Source organism: Oryctolagus cuniculus, chromosome 21 (assembly GCF_051225735.1).
Source record: "Oryctolagus cuniculus isolate XC-2025 breed Fujian yellow rabbit chromosome 21, ASM5122573v1, whole genome shotgun sequence".
Classification (NCBI taxonomy): Eukaryota; Metazoa; Chordata; class Mammalia; order Lagomorpha; family Leporidae; genus Oryctolagus; species Oryctolagus cuniculus.
This window is the reverse complement of record NC_142887.1, coordinates 23,607,489-23,624,996: the sequence shown is the minus strand read 5'-3', so window position 1 is coordinate 23,624,996 and position 17,508 is coordinate 23,607,489. Positions and strand designations below refer to the sequence as shown.

Sequence of the window (17,508 nt, the reverse complement as noted above, 5' to 3'; positions counted from 1 at the left end):
TCACGGCCTGAATGCTCCCAGGCATCTGCTAGAGGAGCCAAAGCTCCTGCTCTGAGACTCAGCCCACCTTGACCGCAGCCATATCCCCGCTGAGGCCTCAGGAGGCGGCAGAAGCCCCGCCCCCTGCACAGTGGCCACTCCCTGTGATGCCCAGGGCTCCATGACCAGAGAGGGCTTGTGCTTTTCACAACTCAGACTCCACACTCGTGACCTGGTGACAGTGTATTTTTTTTCTAATTGGAGTCTGTACCAGCCAGAAAGGTATAATAATTAACACAGGGACTTTTAAAATAATGTATTGTATTATAATGTATAAAATTATAACTGTTTTAGAAAACCCGTGGTGGATGCTTGCCTGAAATGCAAACAGTTTTGTGCACTTCCTGTGAGGAAGGAAGTGGTGAGCTGCAGGAGGCAGACCTGCTGTGTGTGTTAGGTGGGGGTGAGCGAGAGGTGGCACCCTGGGGACCAGAGACAGCCGTGGAAAGCCCTGCGCCCCACCCCCACCCCGCCATGGAGCACGTAAAATCAAGTTTGAGCAGCGGATGGTCACAGGGAGGCTGCCTGGGCTGGGGCTGAAGCACCTACCCCTCCCCCGCCCCAAGCCTGCAGCCACACCCTCACGTCGACTCTGCTGCTACACAGCAGACTGGAGCCATCTGTGTGAAGTGCTGGGGTAAGGTCACCCACTGAGCTCCAGCGCGAGCACACTGCGGCTTTTTACAAGTGGCTTTAATTCTGTGGCCAAGCCAGAGGAGCAGACTGCAGGACAGTTGCTCGGGCAACAAGACAGCCATCACGGGGAGAGATCGGCCAAGCCCTTGGAGACAGGTGCAGGTGCGCTAGCGCAGACGCACGCTCATAGACCTGCAGGGCCGGCTGAGAGCTGTCTTTCTGAAAAGGCTGTGAGGTTTCCAGGCATCGCTGGCAAACGTCCCAACACTGTGTGACCCACGTGCTCCGTACTCTCAGCGCCTCCAACGGGCAGGATGACGTCTACAACCACAAACGGAACATGGCCTATGCCCTTGAATCTGATCGCTACGTAAAGAGCCGAGTTCAGGCTTGTCATGCTTTGGGAGGTAGGATTTCAAAACCCAAACAAATCCATCAGATAAATTAGCCACATTTGCGTTAGCAAAGGTCTCCGAGAAGTCACTTTTAACACTGAGGTGCCCTACTGAAATGTTACATCATTGTGAAGCTGAAGACCTGAATGGTCAGAGATGCTGAGCGGTGCCCGTGAGGTCCCTGAAGTCACACGTGTTGAGCGCAGCACTCACGGGGTAAAATGAGCTACACAACACGAGACTCCACGCAGGGATAGAGATACAGCAAAGTTTCATACCTTTCCATAAACTTTTGAAAAATGTTGCCTCGAAGACTTTCACAGATTTCTTCTATGTACGGCTGGAAAGGATGGAAAAGAAATCCCACACTGTGTAAACAGGAGTGCAACAAAGTGGAAAACGCAAACCAGGAGACTCAGACCCGCTGGGCCGTTCCCGGCCGGGCACGCTGGCAGCCGCGCCCTCTGGCTCATGCCCAGTGTTCACCAGAGGAGTCACCCTCGTGGTCACTGACAGCTGCCAGTTACACCAGATTTCAGACACAGATTTCTGCCCAGCGTGGCTCCAGGCGGTCACAGCCACTCCGTAATGACCAGGGCTAGTTTAGGGGCTATGCTTCCCAGGGCATGGTTTAAGGCTCCGCAGTCACCATCTTTCAATTTTTTAAAATTATTTTATTTATTTGAAAGGCAGAGTAATAGGGAGGGAAAGAGAGAGAGAAATGGATCTTCCATCTGCTGGTTCACTCTGCAAATGGCAGCAACAGCCGGGGCTGGGCCAGGTGAAAGCCAGAAACCATGAACTCCATCTGGGTCTCCCTTACGGGTGGCAAGGGCCCAAGGACTTGGGCCACCTTCTTTTCCGGGTGCACTGGCGGGGAGCTGGATTGGAAGTGGAGCAGCCAGGACTTGAACCAGTGCCCATGTGGGAAGCTGGTGTCACAGGCGGTGGCTTCACCTTCTGCACCACAGCGCCAGCCCCATCCTGAGATTCTTGCTGCTTTTTGAACAGTAGGCTCCACATGTCATTTCTGGAACCCTGAGCCATGGGTATTCATAGCACGTCTTGTCAACTATCAAGAGCATTTATAATCTTCATTATTACTGAGTTCTTTAAAAACATAAAGCTAATAAACTGCACGGAGCATTTCCTTTTGGTTACCTATTTTACTGTTTGAATTCCTACCTCTTGGAACCACAGAGCTAATGGTAATCACAGAGCAGAGTTAATTCATCTCCTTATCCTGGGGCCAGGGGGGTTCCCAAGGTCTCCGAGCAAGGTCATGGCCCACCTGGGATTAAAGCAACAACTGCAGGAAACACTACAACCTACCTCGATTTCACACGGCTTTGCACATCACTGCTCCAGAGCACAAACCTTCCCTCTCCATATGATGAACTTTAAATCAACAACTATAAAAACACAGAGGGTGTCTTCAAAAAGTTCATGGAAAATGTGTACTGGGCCCAGATATCAAAATGTTCTTGCACAAAAATGAACTTTTCGTTCCTTTTCCATGAATTTTTTTGGAAGTACACTCATTTAGAATGCCTCTATCTCACAGTTCAGCCCAGTCAATTACATCACTTTGGAAAAATACCTTGACACCCTACATGCACTGAATGAAGCGAGGTTAATATTCCCTGTGTCATCACAGATCACTCTGAGGGTTCACCAAAAGAACGAGGAGACCACAGAACCAAATGGTCAAACCTCATGGCAGTGGCCACTGCACAGGCCAATGTAGCCACACCAGGCTGGGGGCAACCACTTCCTGCAGCAGAAAGGCAGGCAGGTGGGAGAGTGGGACACGGGTCACCTTGCAGGACCACCCCGGCCCCAAGGGCACGCTGGGCTGGCTGCTAAATCCACAGGGGCCTGAAAGGGAAGCTGAGCTTGCTCGCTCGCTCTCTCTCTCTCTCTCTCTCTCCCTCTGAAACCCCAGGGCTGCACGATGGCAAGCAGCTTCCGTCTCAGCCGAGCGCTCTTCATGTCTCAGCAGGCCCCAAAGACTTCAACGACAACATAGAACTCAGTGCGCCAAGATCTACAAGGCAGCAAAATTCTTCTATCACAGATGTCTGCTTATTAAAACTAATACCTTGGAGTCGGCTTTGCTGCGTAGCGGGCAAAGCCACCGCCTATAGCTCTAGCATCCCACATAGGCACTGGTTCAAGTCCTGGCTGTTCCACTTCTGATCCAGCTCCCTGCTAAGGTGCCTGGGGAAGCAGTGGAAGATGGCCCGAGTCTTTGGGCCCCTGCACCATCATGGGAGACCCAGAAGAAGCTCCTGGCTCCTGGCTCCTGTGTGGCCCAGCTCTGGCTGTCACGGCCATCTGGGGAGTGAACCAGCAGGTGGAAAATCTCTTTCTCTGCTTCTTCCTCTCTAACTCTGACTTTAAAATAAACCAGCATATAAATGTTAGTGAATCCTTTCACATTTTACCAAGCATCCCATACTTTCCATGAATACAGTAAAAGGCAATACTCATTTGGAATTCTTAAGATCATAACTAATACGCCACATGGTCACCAGTGAAGCCAGGAAGAACCGGAGTTCAGCAGTGGGATCCTGAGCAGACTTCCCTCCTGAGACCCTCGGTTCCTCCGTCTGTAAAGGGGGCAGCTGTATGTAATACGCCAGCCTACCATGAGAATTCAATAAGGTTAAGAATGTTAAGAGCCACAAACAGGGCCGGGGCCAGACACAAGCCAAGACCCCCTGATCCCGACTTCCAAATGTACCTCTGCAGTCACTTCATTTTTGCTTTTCAACTTTTTTGAGAGGCAGAGACACATACATACATATACACAGAAAGATAGAGAGAGATAGAGAGAGAGAGGTAGAGAGAGAGAGATTGGGGGGGGCAAAGTCAGAGAGACAGAGAGAACGAATGCACCCCCTTCTGCAGGCTCCCTCCCGCAATCCCTGTGAAGCCCGGGACTGCCAACTCCATCCAGGTCCCCCGGAGGTGGCAGGGAACACCAATTACTTGAGCTGTCACTGCTGCCTCCAGGGTCCACACAGAAGCTGGAACTGGAAGCAGAGCCAGGCCTGGAACCGAGGCATTCCGACATGGGATGTGGGCATCCTAACCGGTATCTTCCACTGCCAGGCCAAACACCTGCCCCCAGGTACTGAAGTCGAAAACTCATTTTGCATCTCTGTCTTGCTACGGACTTAGACTTTATTGGTTAATGCACCTCTATAAACAGGACACGCAAACATGCACCTTTCAGTCTACTTTAACCACAATGCTCCCCTCACCACATCCATCCTCTATCAAATTCACCAAAGTATTTTCAATCATTTTTTAATGAACAAAATAAATCGGCCAGTGTTTTAAGCGAATGTGAATGTCTTTGTGTGTCACCTGGAATGGTGTTTTTCCTACGCTGTTTATGCCACGGGACAGGCTAAAAGGGAACAGTAAGACCATGGATGACGAGGCGGCACAGGCTGGCACTGTTAAATGTGACTCCACAGCTGGCCATGGGCCACGGCAAGGTTGGTTGAAAACTGAAAGTCTGACACTCAGCTATCATGGAGACAACAAAAAGCTGATACTCCCACTGCCCTCTGCAAGCGTAAGATTCAAGATGCCGGCTAACCCATGGGGAGCTTGTGCCAGGAGGCCCAGGGCGAAGCAACCTGTGTGTGGCTTTCTCACTGAGTCTTCTAGATCCTCCTCAGAGGGAGCGCCCACGGTCATCCCCACTCATGGGTGAGAAAACGGAGGTTAGGAAGCTGCGGGAACCGGAGGCCCTGTCTGAAGCGCAGACCCGCCCACGGTCCCCCAGCTCCAGGGGCAGGCATTTGGCCTAGGGCTTAGGATACCTGTGTTCTACACCGGAATGCCCAAGTGCGACTGCCAGCTCCAGTTCCTGACTCTGGCTTCTTGCCAGTGCAGACCCTGGAAGGCGGCAGCCGGCTAGTGGCTCAAGTGGCTGGGTTCCTGCTACCCATGCGGGAGACCAGGATTGAGATCCTGGCTCTCGGCTTTGGCCTCAGCCCAGCCTCAGACACCACAGACATCTGGGGAGGAACCACTACATGGAAAATTTTAACTGTATTAAACCCAGGTCAAGTCAATCAACGTCAGAGCCTAGGCTCACACCCACGCAGATGGGCACCACGTTTGATGAAACACACATCCGGCTGCATTGGCAGGAAGTACCATCCCATCTGTTACCAGCCCGGGGCTCTAGGAGCCCAGTAGGCACTTTCTCCAAACAATCACCAAAAACTCATTTTGAATAAATACTATTCTAAGGCACCAAACCAAAAATCAAACCACCTCACTCTAAACAATTACAGAATGCAAGCAAACAATTATTATTTTCATTTATGAGGATCACTGCGCTTCTCAGTGGCATTCTGTCACAGCAACATAAAACACGTGTAACCATTTGAGAACTTTGACCGTCCCTGCAAACCAGGCCGGAAGAGCTCCTGGCTCCAAACCGGACCAGTCCAGCCCTGCCTGCTGCGGCCATTTGGGGAGTGAACCAGTGGACGGAAGATCTCTGTCTCTGCCTCTGTTTCGCTTTCAAATAAATAAGCAAATCTTTGCAAGGGAAGAAGGGCAGGAAAAGGCTTTGGGCAGTAGGAGAAACCATTAAGCTCAGAGAACCATGAGTACATGAGCCTCTCCGTGCTGGACCTCACTTCCCAGGACTTCTCAGAGAGTAAATCCACACGGAAGCACACGTTCGAGACAGGAGGAGCCACGGCAGAATTCGGGTGCTCAGCAGTGCCTCAAAGGTGGCCCGACGTTCACTCTGGAGTGCGGTCATGGGGGGTGCCCACACCCTGGCACCACAGCGCCACCCCTTCACAGGCACCAGGAAGCTTTCTCCTTGGCTGTTTTCTAGAACCCAAAGTCACTATAAAGTGCTGGTGGCCTTTTCCAGAAAAGTCTCTAAGGAACTATGTAGCAGAGCCCATTCCAAGGAGGAGACGAGCAATACTATCCATCATCCCAGAACATGGTCTTCCAAACCAATTTCCTGGGCATACTTGCACATGAAAAGGCAATCACCAAGTCCAGCTGGTGGGCAAATGCGCTTCATTCTGTTCCCTGAGACAACTCCGCCTCACCTGGAACAGGGTGGATGTCACTTGCTTCTTGGACAGATGACTTTGCACATGCTCCACGGCTTGCTTCGAGAATGGCTTTCGAGAATCAGACAGTAACAACGAAATGTTATGCAGAATCATAACAGGAGAGCATTTTACACCAGAGGTACTAAGTAGTAGCCTGGGGTAGTTGTATGATCAAGTCTTCTTTTAAAAAAAAGAACTATTCTGCTGAATATTTATGGGTCACCCAAAGGCTTGTTCCCCTGGGCGCCTGGAGGATGGCACACAGGGGGACAAGGCTGGCATGTCTAATCACACAAGAGGGTGGCAATAAAGTCTACAGAACCCTATTATCAGCTGAGTAAATGCATATGCCCCTCCAATAGCTGATAATGGAGTTCTGAGAACATAAACCGACTGCTGCATAGAGAAAATAAATTCAGGAAGGTACACGTAAGAGTTGGAGGACAGAGTTACCCAGGCAAGGGGCCGCAGCAAGAGGCTCTGTGTGACGGATCTGGCTGCGACCCTGGGGCCCAGAGAACGCCCACCCGCGTCCTTCCCCACAACTTCAAGTTGTGTCTTCTTTTATCACGCACAATACGAACAGCTTTCAACCCCAAACCCCCCAAATCGCTGAGCTACGGGAAAACCAAGTTCACGGGGCCTCCTCGCGGAACAGCTGGCTTTCAGCCGCTGCTGGCGAGGCGGCAGGGCACTGGGCATCAGCGACTGGTTCCGGCTCAGAAATTCCATCTCCCACGAGCAAGATGGGTCCAAGAACCAAAAAAAGCCAGTGTGTGCTACAGGAAAAGCCATCGTCAGCCGCAGTTACTCCATGCGGGTCGGCTTCGCAGGTAACACGGAAAGGCCAGTGAGCGCCGCCGGGCTCTCTGGAGACACGGACGCGCTGGCCATCTGCTCTGCGCCGGACAGTGCCGCGCCCCACACCCGAGTGCCTGGCTTCAGTCCCCGGCTCTGGTTCCTGATTCTTGCTTCCTGCTACTGCGCACCCTGGGAGACAGCACCAAGGGCTCAAGTAAATGGGTTCTCGCCAGCCCTGTGGGAGACCCGCATTGGGTCCCTACTTCCTGGCTTTGGTGCCTTTGCCAGGAGAAAAGTGCTCTCTATGTCTCTGTCTCTCTCTCTGTTCCTCTGCCTCTCAAATGTATGAAAATTAAAAAAAAAAAAAAAAAAAGGAAATAGGGCACATGAGAAAATGAGCAAATAAATATTTAATCCCATATGATTTTAATTAATTCAAATTTAAATTCAAAAAGCACATGGGGCTAGTGGCCACAGTCTTGGACCGAGCAGGCCTGGATGGCGAGCCCACTCCTTTGGAAGACAGTCTCCAGGAGGTTACATGACAGATTTTCCTGACTGATTATCCCACTTACTTCTGGCGGAATAATTTCCTAGAAACCTAATTTATCCTAATGACTAAATTAGACTGTTCATCTGCTTTACAGGAAAAAAATTATTTCAACCTTTATTTAACTGATAATGAACAAAATTAACATAATAATTACAACCTCCTTATTAACCCAAAGGAACCATGTAAGGCTTATATTTATCAATATTTGACTAACTTAATTGTTAAAGTATACCTGAATTTAAAATAATAAAGTTTAATTTCCTTAAAAAAAAAAAAACTGGAATTGTGACTAGTCTTTTTCAACTGATCCAAGTTAGCTACTCCATTGGATGGATTTTTTTTTTTTTTTTTTTTTTTTTTTTTGCAGGAACAAGTGTCAGCTTTGGGAACTGTACTAAGCATACAAAACACAACAGACACTCGGTCAGCATATCCAGGAACCCAATAACAAACCCCAGGGGGTGGTCCCTAGCCTGGCAATGCATTTCTGTATTTGCAAACCTCCTTCTAGGCCCTAATCCCAGCCCCCTCCCTTTCTGGGTGCACTGAGAGCCGCCCCGTACCGTCAGACTTCCGTCCCAGAATGCGAGGACACTCACGTGCGAACAGGACAGCAGCTCCTTCATGATATAGGCGTCGTAGATTTGGCGACTTCTACACAGGCGGTCTTCTTCATTGTCGAGCTTTTCATACTCTTTGATCTGGGTGTTTAAAAGTTACCACGTTAGACTGTCACCCCCCTGGGAGCCCACTGTCTGGCCCAGGCAGACACCACTGCCTCACGAGACAGCAAATTACTGACCCTTCCGGTCCTCAGGAAATGACAGCTTGTAATGCTGCAATAATGAAGTTGCAGTCACTCAACTGCCACTAGAAACACACAAGTGGCCTCTCTCCTGGGATGAACCTCACGGCTTAAATGTAGAAACACAGTATTAGCAAACAAATACTGCCATGGTGACAATTAGCCTACAATACCCGAGCCATGGAACATGTGCCCTTGCCAGTTCTTCTTTACCAAAGCACAAATAATTCAAATTTGGCTGTGATTCAGTTCTGTGAGATATTATGGGGCTTATTCTCACCCAACTACTGTGTTCCAAAGCCAAAGAAAGAGAATATGAGGGTTCCTGCAAAGAGATTTCTGAAAGTCAACCAAAGCAAGTATCTCTGAAAGCATTGACCTACAGGTAAAGACATGGGCTTCTCAGGCTAGAACCCCACCTGCACTACAGAAGTATTAACAGAAAGGTTGGGGCCGGCGCTGTGGCGTAGTGGGTAAAGCCACTGCCTGTAGTGCGGGCGTCCCATATGGGCGCCAGTTTCTAGTCCCGGCTGCTCCACTTTTGATCCACTCTCTGCTATGGCCTGGGAAAGCAGTAGAAGATGGCCCAAGTCCTTGGGCCCCTGCACCTGTGTGGGAGACCCGGAAGAAGCTCCTGGCTCCTGGCTTCGGATTGGCCCAGCTCCAGCTGTTGGGGCCAATTGGGGAATAAATCAGCAAATGGAAGACCTCTCTCTCTCTCTCTGCCTCTCCTTCTCTGTGTAACTCTTTCAAATAAATACATAAATAAATTTTTTAAAAAAAATAGAAAGGTTAAATGTATGCTAAACTGATCTTCTGTATATAAAGAGAATCGAAAATGAATCCTCATGTGAATGGAAGGGGAGAGGGAGTGGGAAAGGGGAGGGATGCGGGAGGGAGAGACGATATGGGGGGGAAGCCATTGTAATCCATAAGCTGTACTTTGGACATTCATATTCATTAAATAAAAGTTAAAAAAAATCAAAAAAAAAATAGAAAGGTTACTTCAAGTAGTGCATTTTGCTATAGTTAGGAGACCAGTGTTAAGCTAGAGTAAATAATAAAATGTGCCTTAGAAATATCTGTCGTATGTACACATGGTCCCATGCGCTCTAACCTGATAACAGAGGGTTCTGGATTAGAGAACTGTTCCCATTTATTTATAGCAATGCTTTTCATCCAAAGATAGGGAGAGGATGAAAACATCAATGAAACACGGAGCTCAGAGGAGGAAGACAGCAAAGATCCTCCGCGTAACGACTGATGGTGAGGTTGGCGTTTTTTGGGGAAAACGTGTGAACGCTCAGCTACTTGCTACAGGGGAGCACCCCGCCCACACAGTTACAGATTGCGGAACGTTTCGGATTTCAGGGCTCCTGGATCACGGGTGTTCAACCAGGAAAGTCTGAGCAAATATTCCCATTTCGAAAAAAACAAACGAAACCTAAACACATACACACACCCACACATCCACACGCCACACACACACACACACACACACACACCCCACACACACATATACCCACACACGCACACCACCCCTCACATACACACCCCCACACACACATACCCACCATCCACACACACACCCCCCCACACACACACACCCCTACACACACACACCCACACACATACCCCCACACACACACCACCCCTCACATACACACCCCCCCACACACACACACCACACACACACCCCCACACACACCCCCCACACACACATACCACACACACACATACCCACACACACACACCACCCCTCACATACACACCCCCCCACACACACACACACCACACACACCCCCACACACACACACCCCACACACACATACCACACACACACACATACCCACACACACACACCACCCCTCACATACACACCCACACACACACACATACCCTCCATCCACACACACCCCACACACACACATACCACACACACACACATACCCACACACACACACCACCCCTCACATACACACACACCCACACACACACACACATACCCACCATCCACACACACACACCCCTCCAAAACTTGACTCACACTGCTGGTCCTAAACATTTCTAATGGACACTCGGCCTGCACAGTGACTTCCTCAACACCCGAAGGCTGCTTTTCCTATCGTCAAAGCCGGGGCTCACTCCTCCTACCGACATGAGAATGAACTCAATAGAAATACAAGCTACCTTTTTACTCTATGGTCTGGGTTTAATGGTTTTGCAATGAAACCCACAAAGACCTGCAAGAATTTCTGATGCACATAAGGGCACAGGTAGGAGACAGCCAGGAATGTGGAACCTAAGAGCTAGCTGGTTCAAACACTGAGCAGTTAATCCAGACCATCTTCATTATCCTGTGCTACGCTGTGATGGCTGGACCCACTCTTCTGTTATGACCAGGGCTTAGAACGGGGTCTTCTTGCAAACACGAAGGCAAGCAGACTGGGATAGGCTGACACCCCTTCAGGGAGATAAAGACCATCTCAACTGCAGAATCGAACCAGTGATTCTGGCCTAACTGAAGGGCCTGGGCTAACCCATCCTGAACCAGCTCAGGACAACAGGTCTACAGAATGCAGCAATGGGCCAGGTGCAAACACTGCAGTTGCAAACCGAAGCTGGACACCAAAATCCAAAGCAGATCAGGAAACACAAGATCTGGGCCTGTTGATTCCCTTGGCTGTGTTTTGTCTTAGGCAGGGTCCAAAGGCTAACACCCGGATGCTAGGATAAGACAGACCGTCACTGAGCCAAAGGCACACGTCTCTGCCTCGACACAGGAGCACACCTCCACGAATCATCACCCCTGAATGCAGTGTCACAGAATGCAAGCCTACGCGTCAGAGGGTCCACGGAGGACCCCAACCTCTGGTCAAACCAATACTCCTACGAAGTTTCCGTGAACTCGAATTCCAAACATACACAACAACTGTAGTTTCTTGGCCAGACGACACTTTGAATGTAAAAGCTGTCTTTGCATACAGCCTCGAGCCGTGGAATCTCCAACTCGAACAGCAGGAAACTGCTCCTCTTATCAGGAAAGGCAGGCTCTAAAGTCCCTGGAGCTGTCATTCAGAATTCACTCTCCACTGGCAACAAGACCATGAAGTCAAGCCCGCTCAGCCAACTGTCCCTTAGGTCTGAACTGAGGGCCTGCTGCAGCTCATTCATAGCAAACGCCACCTCTGAGTCTGGCAGCTTGGCTGTTCAAAAGTGCAGGGCTCCCCTACTGCAGCCCAGACTATCATCTCCATTATCACTTGGTCCCCTTCAGCCTGGGAGGACGCACGGACCACAGCTGAACATGCAGCCTCAATCACCCGAGCCCTCCGAGCAGGCACTTTGGGTCCGCAGCTGTGGTGGGCTCCGCGTTCTCACCCTGCCCCCGTCTGTCCCACCGCCAGAGGCCCTCCCAGGGAGCCTCTGCGATGCCCAGCCAAGGGTCACGTCATCAATTCTCCATCAGCACCCAGCAGAGCTGTTCCTCTCCTGCCCTGTTCTGAAACTTTCTCCCTGACTTCTGTCACGCACCTTCAAGGGGTCGGCCACGGGGGCTCCCCGGAAGGGCTTCCTCCTCTGCCTGCCCCCTGAGTCCTTCAGGGTCCCACAGCAGGGGGGCTGGGGCGCCCCTTTCTCACCAGCTACGTCCTCTGTAGGTTCAGTTCCACGATTTCAAATACCAGTGATACTCTGATGACTAAATGTGGATCCAAGACTTGCTTCTACCCTGCACTCCAGATTCTAAATATCTAACCACGTGGTTGACATTTCTCCTGAGTCTCTAGAAAGCACCTCAAATGTGACATGTCTAAATAAAACCTCGGTTTTCACGCCCTCTGCACTGCAGCCAAACATGCTCCTCCCCCAGTCTTCTTTATCAGAAAAATGAGTTGAAAACCACCATCTTCCCAGTTCCTGAAGCAAAGAAATGAATCATCATCATTGATTCCACCCATGTGCCCACTCTTTCCACCATCACCCCCATATCCAACTCATCAGAAAATCACACCTGCTCTAAATCCCAAACAGAAGCCCAGGCTCCTAGCGGAACGGTCCCATAAACACTGGACATATGTAAAACACGACCAAGTAAAGGTGCTAAGTCAGTGACCAACAGTACATAGATAAGGGAGAAGGGGCGAACAGATGCAGGGGGGAGGGACGCTTCTGAAAACAAAGAGCGGCAAAGGGGAGCTCCCAAGTTCCACATGTGAACTCTGCTGCGATCTTCACACTGCCCCACGACGACACAGTGGCACGGCAGACCCCAGGCAGCCCAGCTAACCCAGATGTGGTGCAGCAGGTGAAAGTCTCAGCCTGCACGCACACGGGTGCCGATTCGAGTCCCGGCTGCTCCACTTCCAACCCAGCGCCCTGCTAATGCTCCTGGGAAAGCAGCAGAGGTCGGTCCAAGTGCTTGGGTCCTGCAACAACTTGGGAGACCCAGAAGAAGCTCCTGGCTTTTTTTTTTAATATTTTATTTATTTACTTGAGAGGCAGAGTTACAGACAGTAAGAAGGAGAGACAGACAAAAAGGTCTTCCGTCCGTTGGTTCACTCCCCAATTGGCCGCAATGGCCGGAGCTGCACCGATCCGAAGCCAGGAGCCAGGTGCTTCCTCCTGTTTTCCCGTGCAGGTGCAGGGGCCCAAGGACTTGGGCCATCATCCACTGCCTTCCCAGGCCATAGCAGAGAGCTGGATCAGAAGATGAGCAGTCGGGACTAGAACCGGTGCCCATATGGGATGCTGGCACTGCAGAGGGAGGATTAATCCAGTGCGCCACAGCGCTGACCTCAGCTCCTGGCTTTATATCAGTTCAGCTCCAGCCATTGTGGCCATTTAGGAGTGAACCAGTGAAGAAGACCTCTCTCTCTGCCTCTACCTCTCCCCCTCCCCCAACTCTGTCTTTTCAAACAAAATAAATCTTAAAAAAAAAAAAAAAAAAAAAAAAAAAAAAAGAACTAAAAAAGATTCTGATGCCTGCCACTGCAGGGAAGATGGGGTGGGGCCTGAGCAAGCCGAGACTCCTGGGGGAGCCCAACAGTGTATAGAGTACTTGTGGTGTATCCATCACAATGTTCACGATACAGTCCACGGGGCCAGTGCTGTGGCGCAGCGGGTTAAGCTGCTGCCTGCGACGCCAGCATTGGTTCAAGTCCCGGCTGCTCCACTTCTGACTCGGCTCCCTGCTAATGCACCTGGGAAAGCAGCAGAGGATGGCCCAAGTGCCTGAGCCCCTGCCATACGCATGGGAGATCTAGACAGTGTTCCAGGCCCCTGGCTTCCACCTGGTCCGGCCCTGGCTGTTGTGACTATCTTGAGAGTGAACTAGAAGATGGAAACTCTCTCTCCCTCTGCTTCTCCCTCTCTCTGTAACTCTTTCAAATAATTAATGTGTCTTTAAAAAAACAAACAGAAACCTCTACATATAGAGAAACAGGACAATGTGACCCCATATGCAGGAAAGCAGAGCGGCAACAAAAAGCAATCCGAGATGACCCAGGTGTTGGAATGGTCAGATGAGGATTTGAAAGAAACTATTATAACCAGACGTGACAGAAAACATCAGGTAATGAACAAAGAGAGCGGCAGTAGCAGCAGAAAAATAACTACAAAACCACCAGTTCTGGAAATAAGAGTAGAGTAGCCGAAATACATCACTCAGTGGGGAAACATAACACCAGGCTGGACACAACAACAAAAAGAGTCAGCAAACTTGAAGGCGGGTCTGTAGAAATTATTCAATCTGAAGAAGAAAAAATAATGGAGAAAAAGGTGAACAGAACATCAGGGTACAAAGGAGGACTCCAGGAGCCGGTGCTGTGGCACAGCAGGTTAAGCCTCCTCTCAGGACCCTGGCATCCCCTACCGGAGTGCCAGCTTGCGTTCTGGCTGCTCCACTTCTGATCCAGGCCCTGCTAATGTGCCTGGGAAAGCAGCAGAAAATGGCCCACGCGACTGGGTCCTTGTCACCCGTGTGCGAGAGCCGTTTGGAGTTCCTAGCTCTTGGTGTAAGCCTGGCCCAGACCTAGCTGTGGTGGCCATTTGGAGAATGAACCAGTGGATGGAAGGAAGATCTGTCTCTCACTCTTTCAAACAAATGTCTTTTTAAAAAATAAGACTTTAAAAAATTCCATGAAAAATTGTATGAAAATATAAGCATTTTGGTGCAAAAAAATTGAAATTTGTGCATCGATTTTATAATGCATTTTCAACAAGCTTGTTAAATATTCCTCATAAAGATAGAACATTCATAAAATCAGAGCCCCAGAAGGAAAGGAAGACAGATACAAATAATGGCCCTAATGTTTTCAGATTTGGTGAAAGATATAAATTAAGAATTTCAGCACACCCCACAAAGGAGAAATATCTATAATCACTCCACTAAGGAGCAGCAATTGTCAAAATAACCAAGAAGGCATGGTTATAACTGTCTAAAAAAATACAACTGACATGTAAGCACACAGGTGGACAGCAGACAGATGGGGAAGAATCTAACCATGCAGACAGAAAGCGGAAGAGGACTGACGTGGGTATGAACATACATGTCCTTTCCAGCAAGGCCGGCGTCCCAACACAGAATATCACCAGACACAGGGGAACACTTTGCAAGGAAAGACAACACAATCACAGACGTGTGCATACTGAGTAACAGAGCTGCAAAACACAGATGGGATAAACAGCAATACTGTAAGACCCTTCTCTGGGCACCCAGGAGAACCGGACATCAAGCCCTCAGAGATGTAGATCCAGCACACGAGTACCGCAGCCTCACCGATGCCTAGCGAGCAACACACTTCACGCCTGCCTGGCTTTTCCCGGGCTTCAGAGTAAAATCTAAATGCCCTCCCCCTTGCCTCCTCTCATCCCCAAAGACCCACCTCCCCCCCACTCAGGGCGCTCCTCAGATGCCACCACCAGGCCAGGCTTTGAGCCATCGACCTCAAGTGGCCGAGTCACAGTGCATCACCCTGAGTGTGGACTCGGTTTTCAGTCTTTGAATAGCAGCTCTTAATTCCAGATAGGTTTCCTATTTCTTATTTATTTATGGTCTGTTTCTCTCAACCAGAACACAATCTCAAAGAGATCAAGGACTTTGGCTGGCGCTACATTTGGCTGGTGTTTAACAAAATTTGGTTGAAGGAGTTAAACGAAATTCTGTGTGCTAACTTGACTTCTAATCTTTTCTTTACGATTTTTTAATTGACTCATATTTATGGGTACAGTGTGTCTGCTTTTGACAAGGTGCCTGGCTACACGCTGAAACAGGAGAGTTGAAGCTTTCAGAAACACAAGAGAGATTTGTTTCTTGACAGATCAAGCTGTGATACTTATCCAGATAAATGCCTGGCTAGGATTCAGACTTAAAGCCTAAGGTGACTTCATGCCCAATAAAATCCTTCCAGATTTCACTTCATTTTTTTCTACGAGATGGTAAGAGCTCATCAGGATTTGACTTTCCTACTTGAACATGCACGAGTATCATCTCTAAATGCATAGAAGTAAAAGCAGCTCCCCCCACCCCTCTCAATAAACAGATGAAAGGAAGACCGATCCAGCTTGCAGAGGTGCACAGTTCCCAGTACCTAAAGATGCTGTGCTTCTATGGATCAAAGTGCCTCCGGGTAAAAATCCACCGTGTTACTGCTAATAACAACAGCACACATCATTTCTTATCATCTTAAACTAGCTCCTAATTTCTTTCAATTTCTCCTTTCACCTACAAACTGTGTAGAGGTGTACTCATTTCCAGGCAGTGTAGGATGTCTTAGTTACCTGTGAGTGTATTTGAGTTTCATTCTGTTGTGATCAGAAAACAAGCGTCTGAGAAGCTGTCTCTAGAGACCAGCGTATGATCGATCTTGACTTCAGAGAATGTGATCTCTGTCTTTGCGGGGCACACCATTCTACGTACGTCAGTTGGATAATAAAGCATATTCATCAATTTATTAAGATCTCGTACACTGTTAGTTTTTTAGCCTATCTGTTTCATGAGCTCGTGAAGGTCGTAGGTCAGTTCCTCCCAGCGGGAGTGTCGAGCTGCCTCCCGTTTGTCAATTTTTGCCTTTGATTTGAAGTTGTGACAGGAATTTGGCCTAAGAGTTAAAGACACCAGCTGGGATGCCTGCATCCCATGACAAAGTACCAGGGTTCGAGTCCCAGCCCTGCACCCAGAGCTGCTTCCAGTGCATCCTGGGAGGACGCAGGTAACAGCTGAAGTAGCTGAGTCCCTGGCACCCAACTGGACTGAATTCCCAACTCCCAGCCTCAGCTGTTCCAGGAAGCTGGGGAGCAACCAGGGGAGGCAGGTGTGTGTGTGTGTGTGTGTGTGTGTGTCTACTGCTCGAATATTTTAAAAGGCATATACTTTGAAGTTATCTTTCTTGTGACATGCAGGTAGAAGACTGTGACACCTTCTGATAGACTGACCCTTGTGCCCTTCAGAAGTCTGTCCCACAGCAGCATTCCCGTGTAGTGTGTCTGACATTAGCACAGCTGCACCAGCTTGACTTTGGCTACTACCTGTGTTACACTCTTCCAACTTCCGCTTAAAGTACAGCTCTTCTAAGCAGAATATAATAGCTTTTGGTTCCTTACCCAGTCTGGAAAAATTCAGTCTTTTACTTGGATTTTTCAGTCCATTTACACTCAGTGTATACAAATAGATCTGTAGCTCCACCTTACTCGACTTTCAACTTGACCTATTTCGTGCCCCCTTTTATTCCTCTTTTGTCTTTATTAAATAGCACTCTGCTTTTCTCTATTCAGCTTATTAGCTATGCACGTTGCATTCCTTGAAAGGTGTGAGATATCAAAATATGCACCCTTGACCGCTGACAATCCAATGCCGATCCCCACTTTTACTACCCCGCGAGAATCCCGGACTGAGAACAGCTCAGCTTCGGGGATGCTGCCTGCCTCCTGGGCTACTCCCGTGCACGTAGCCTCCACACACATCTTAAACCCCAGAAGCCTTGCGCTACTGCTTGGTACGGTCGACACTCACTCACACTTCAGCACAGTCACCCTGCACGTCCTCCCTTCCTTCCGGCATCTCCACTTGGGGTCCTTTCCCTTCTGCCTACGTTAGCTCCCTTTACTGACAAATTCCCTCCGTTTTTGTCTGAATAAATCTCTGGTTTTCATCTTCCTGCTCGATGGGAATTT

The 17,508-nt window shown here is 49.3% G+C and overlaps 1 protein-coding gene across 5 annotated transcripts in view; it reads right to left on the bottom strand.

Moving 5' to 3' along the window:
- GRK3 (G protein-coupled receptor kinase 3) overlaps positions 1-17,508 on the bottom strand; it is a 133,970-nt gene that overhangs the window by 52,513 nt on the left and 63,949 nt on the right. For 4 of the 5 annotated variants that reach the window (XM_089322920.1, XM_089322919.1, XM_051835475.3 and 1 more), the window contains 3 exons: positions 8,132-8,233; positions 6,173-6,247; positions 1,349-1,410 (listed from right to left, as the gene is read on the bottom strand). In XM_089322920.1, coding sequence (XP_089179046.1) covers positions 1,349-1,410; positions 6,173-6,247; positions 8,132-8,233 — 239 coding nt within the window. The remainder of the gene's footprint in view (positions 1-1,348; positions 1,411-6,172; positions 6,248-8,131; positions 8,234-17,508) is intronic. The other variant, XM_051835476.3, reaches the window with a different exon arrangement.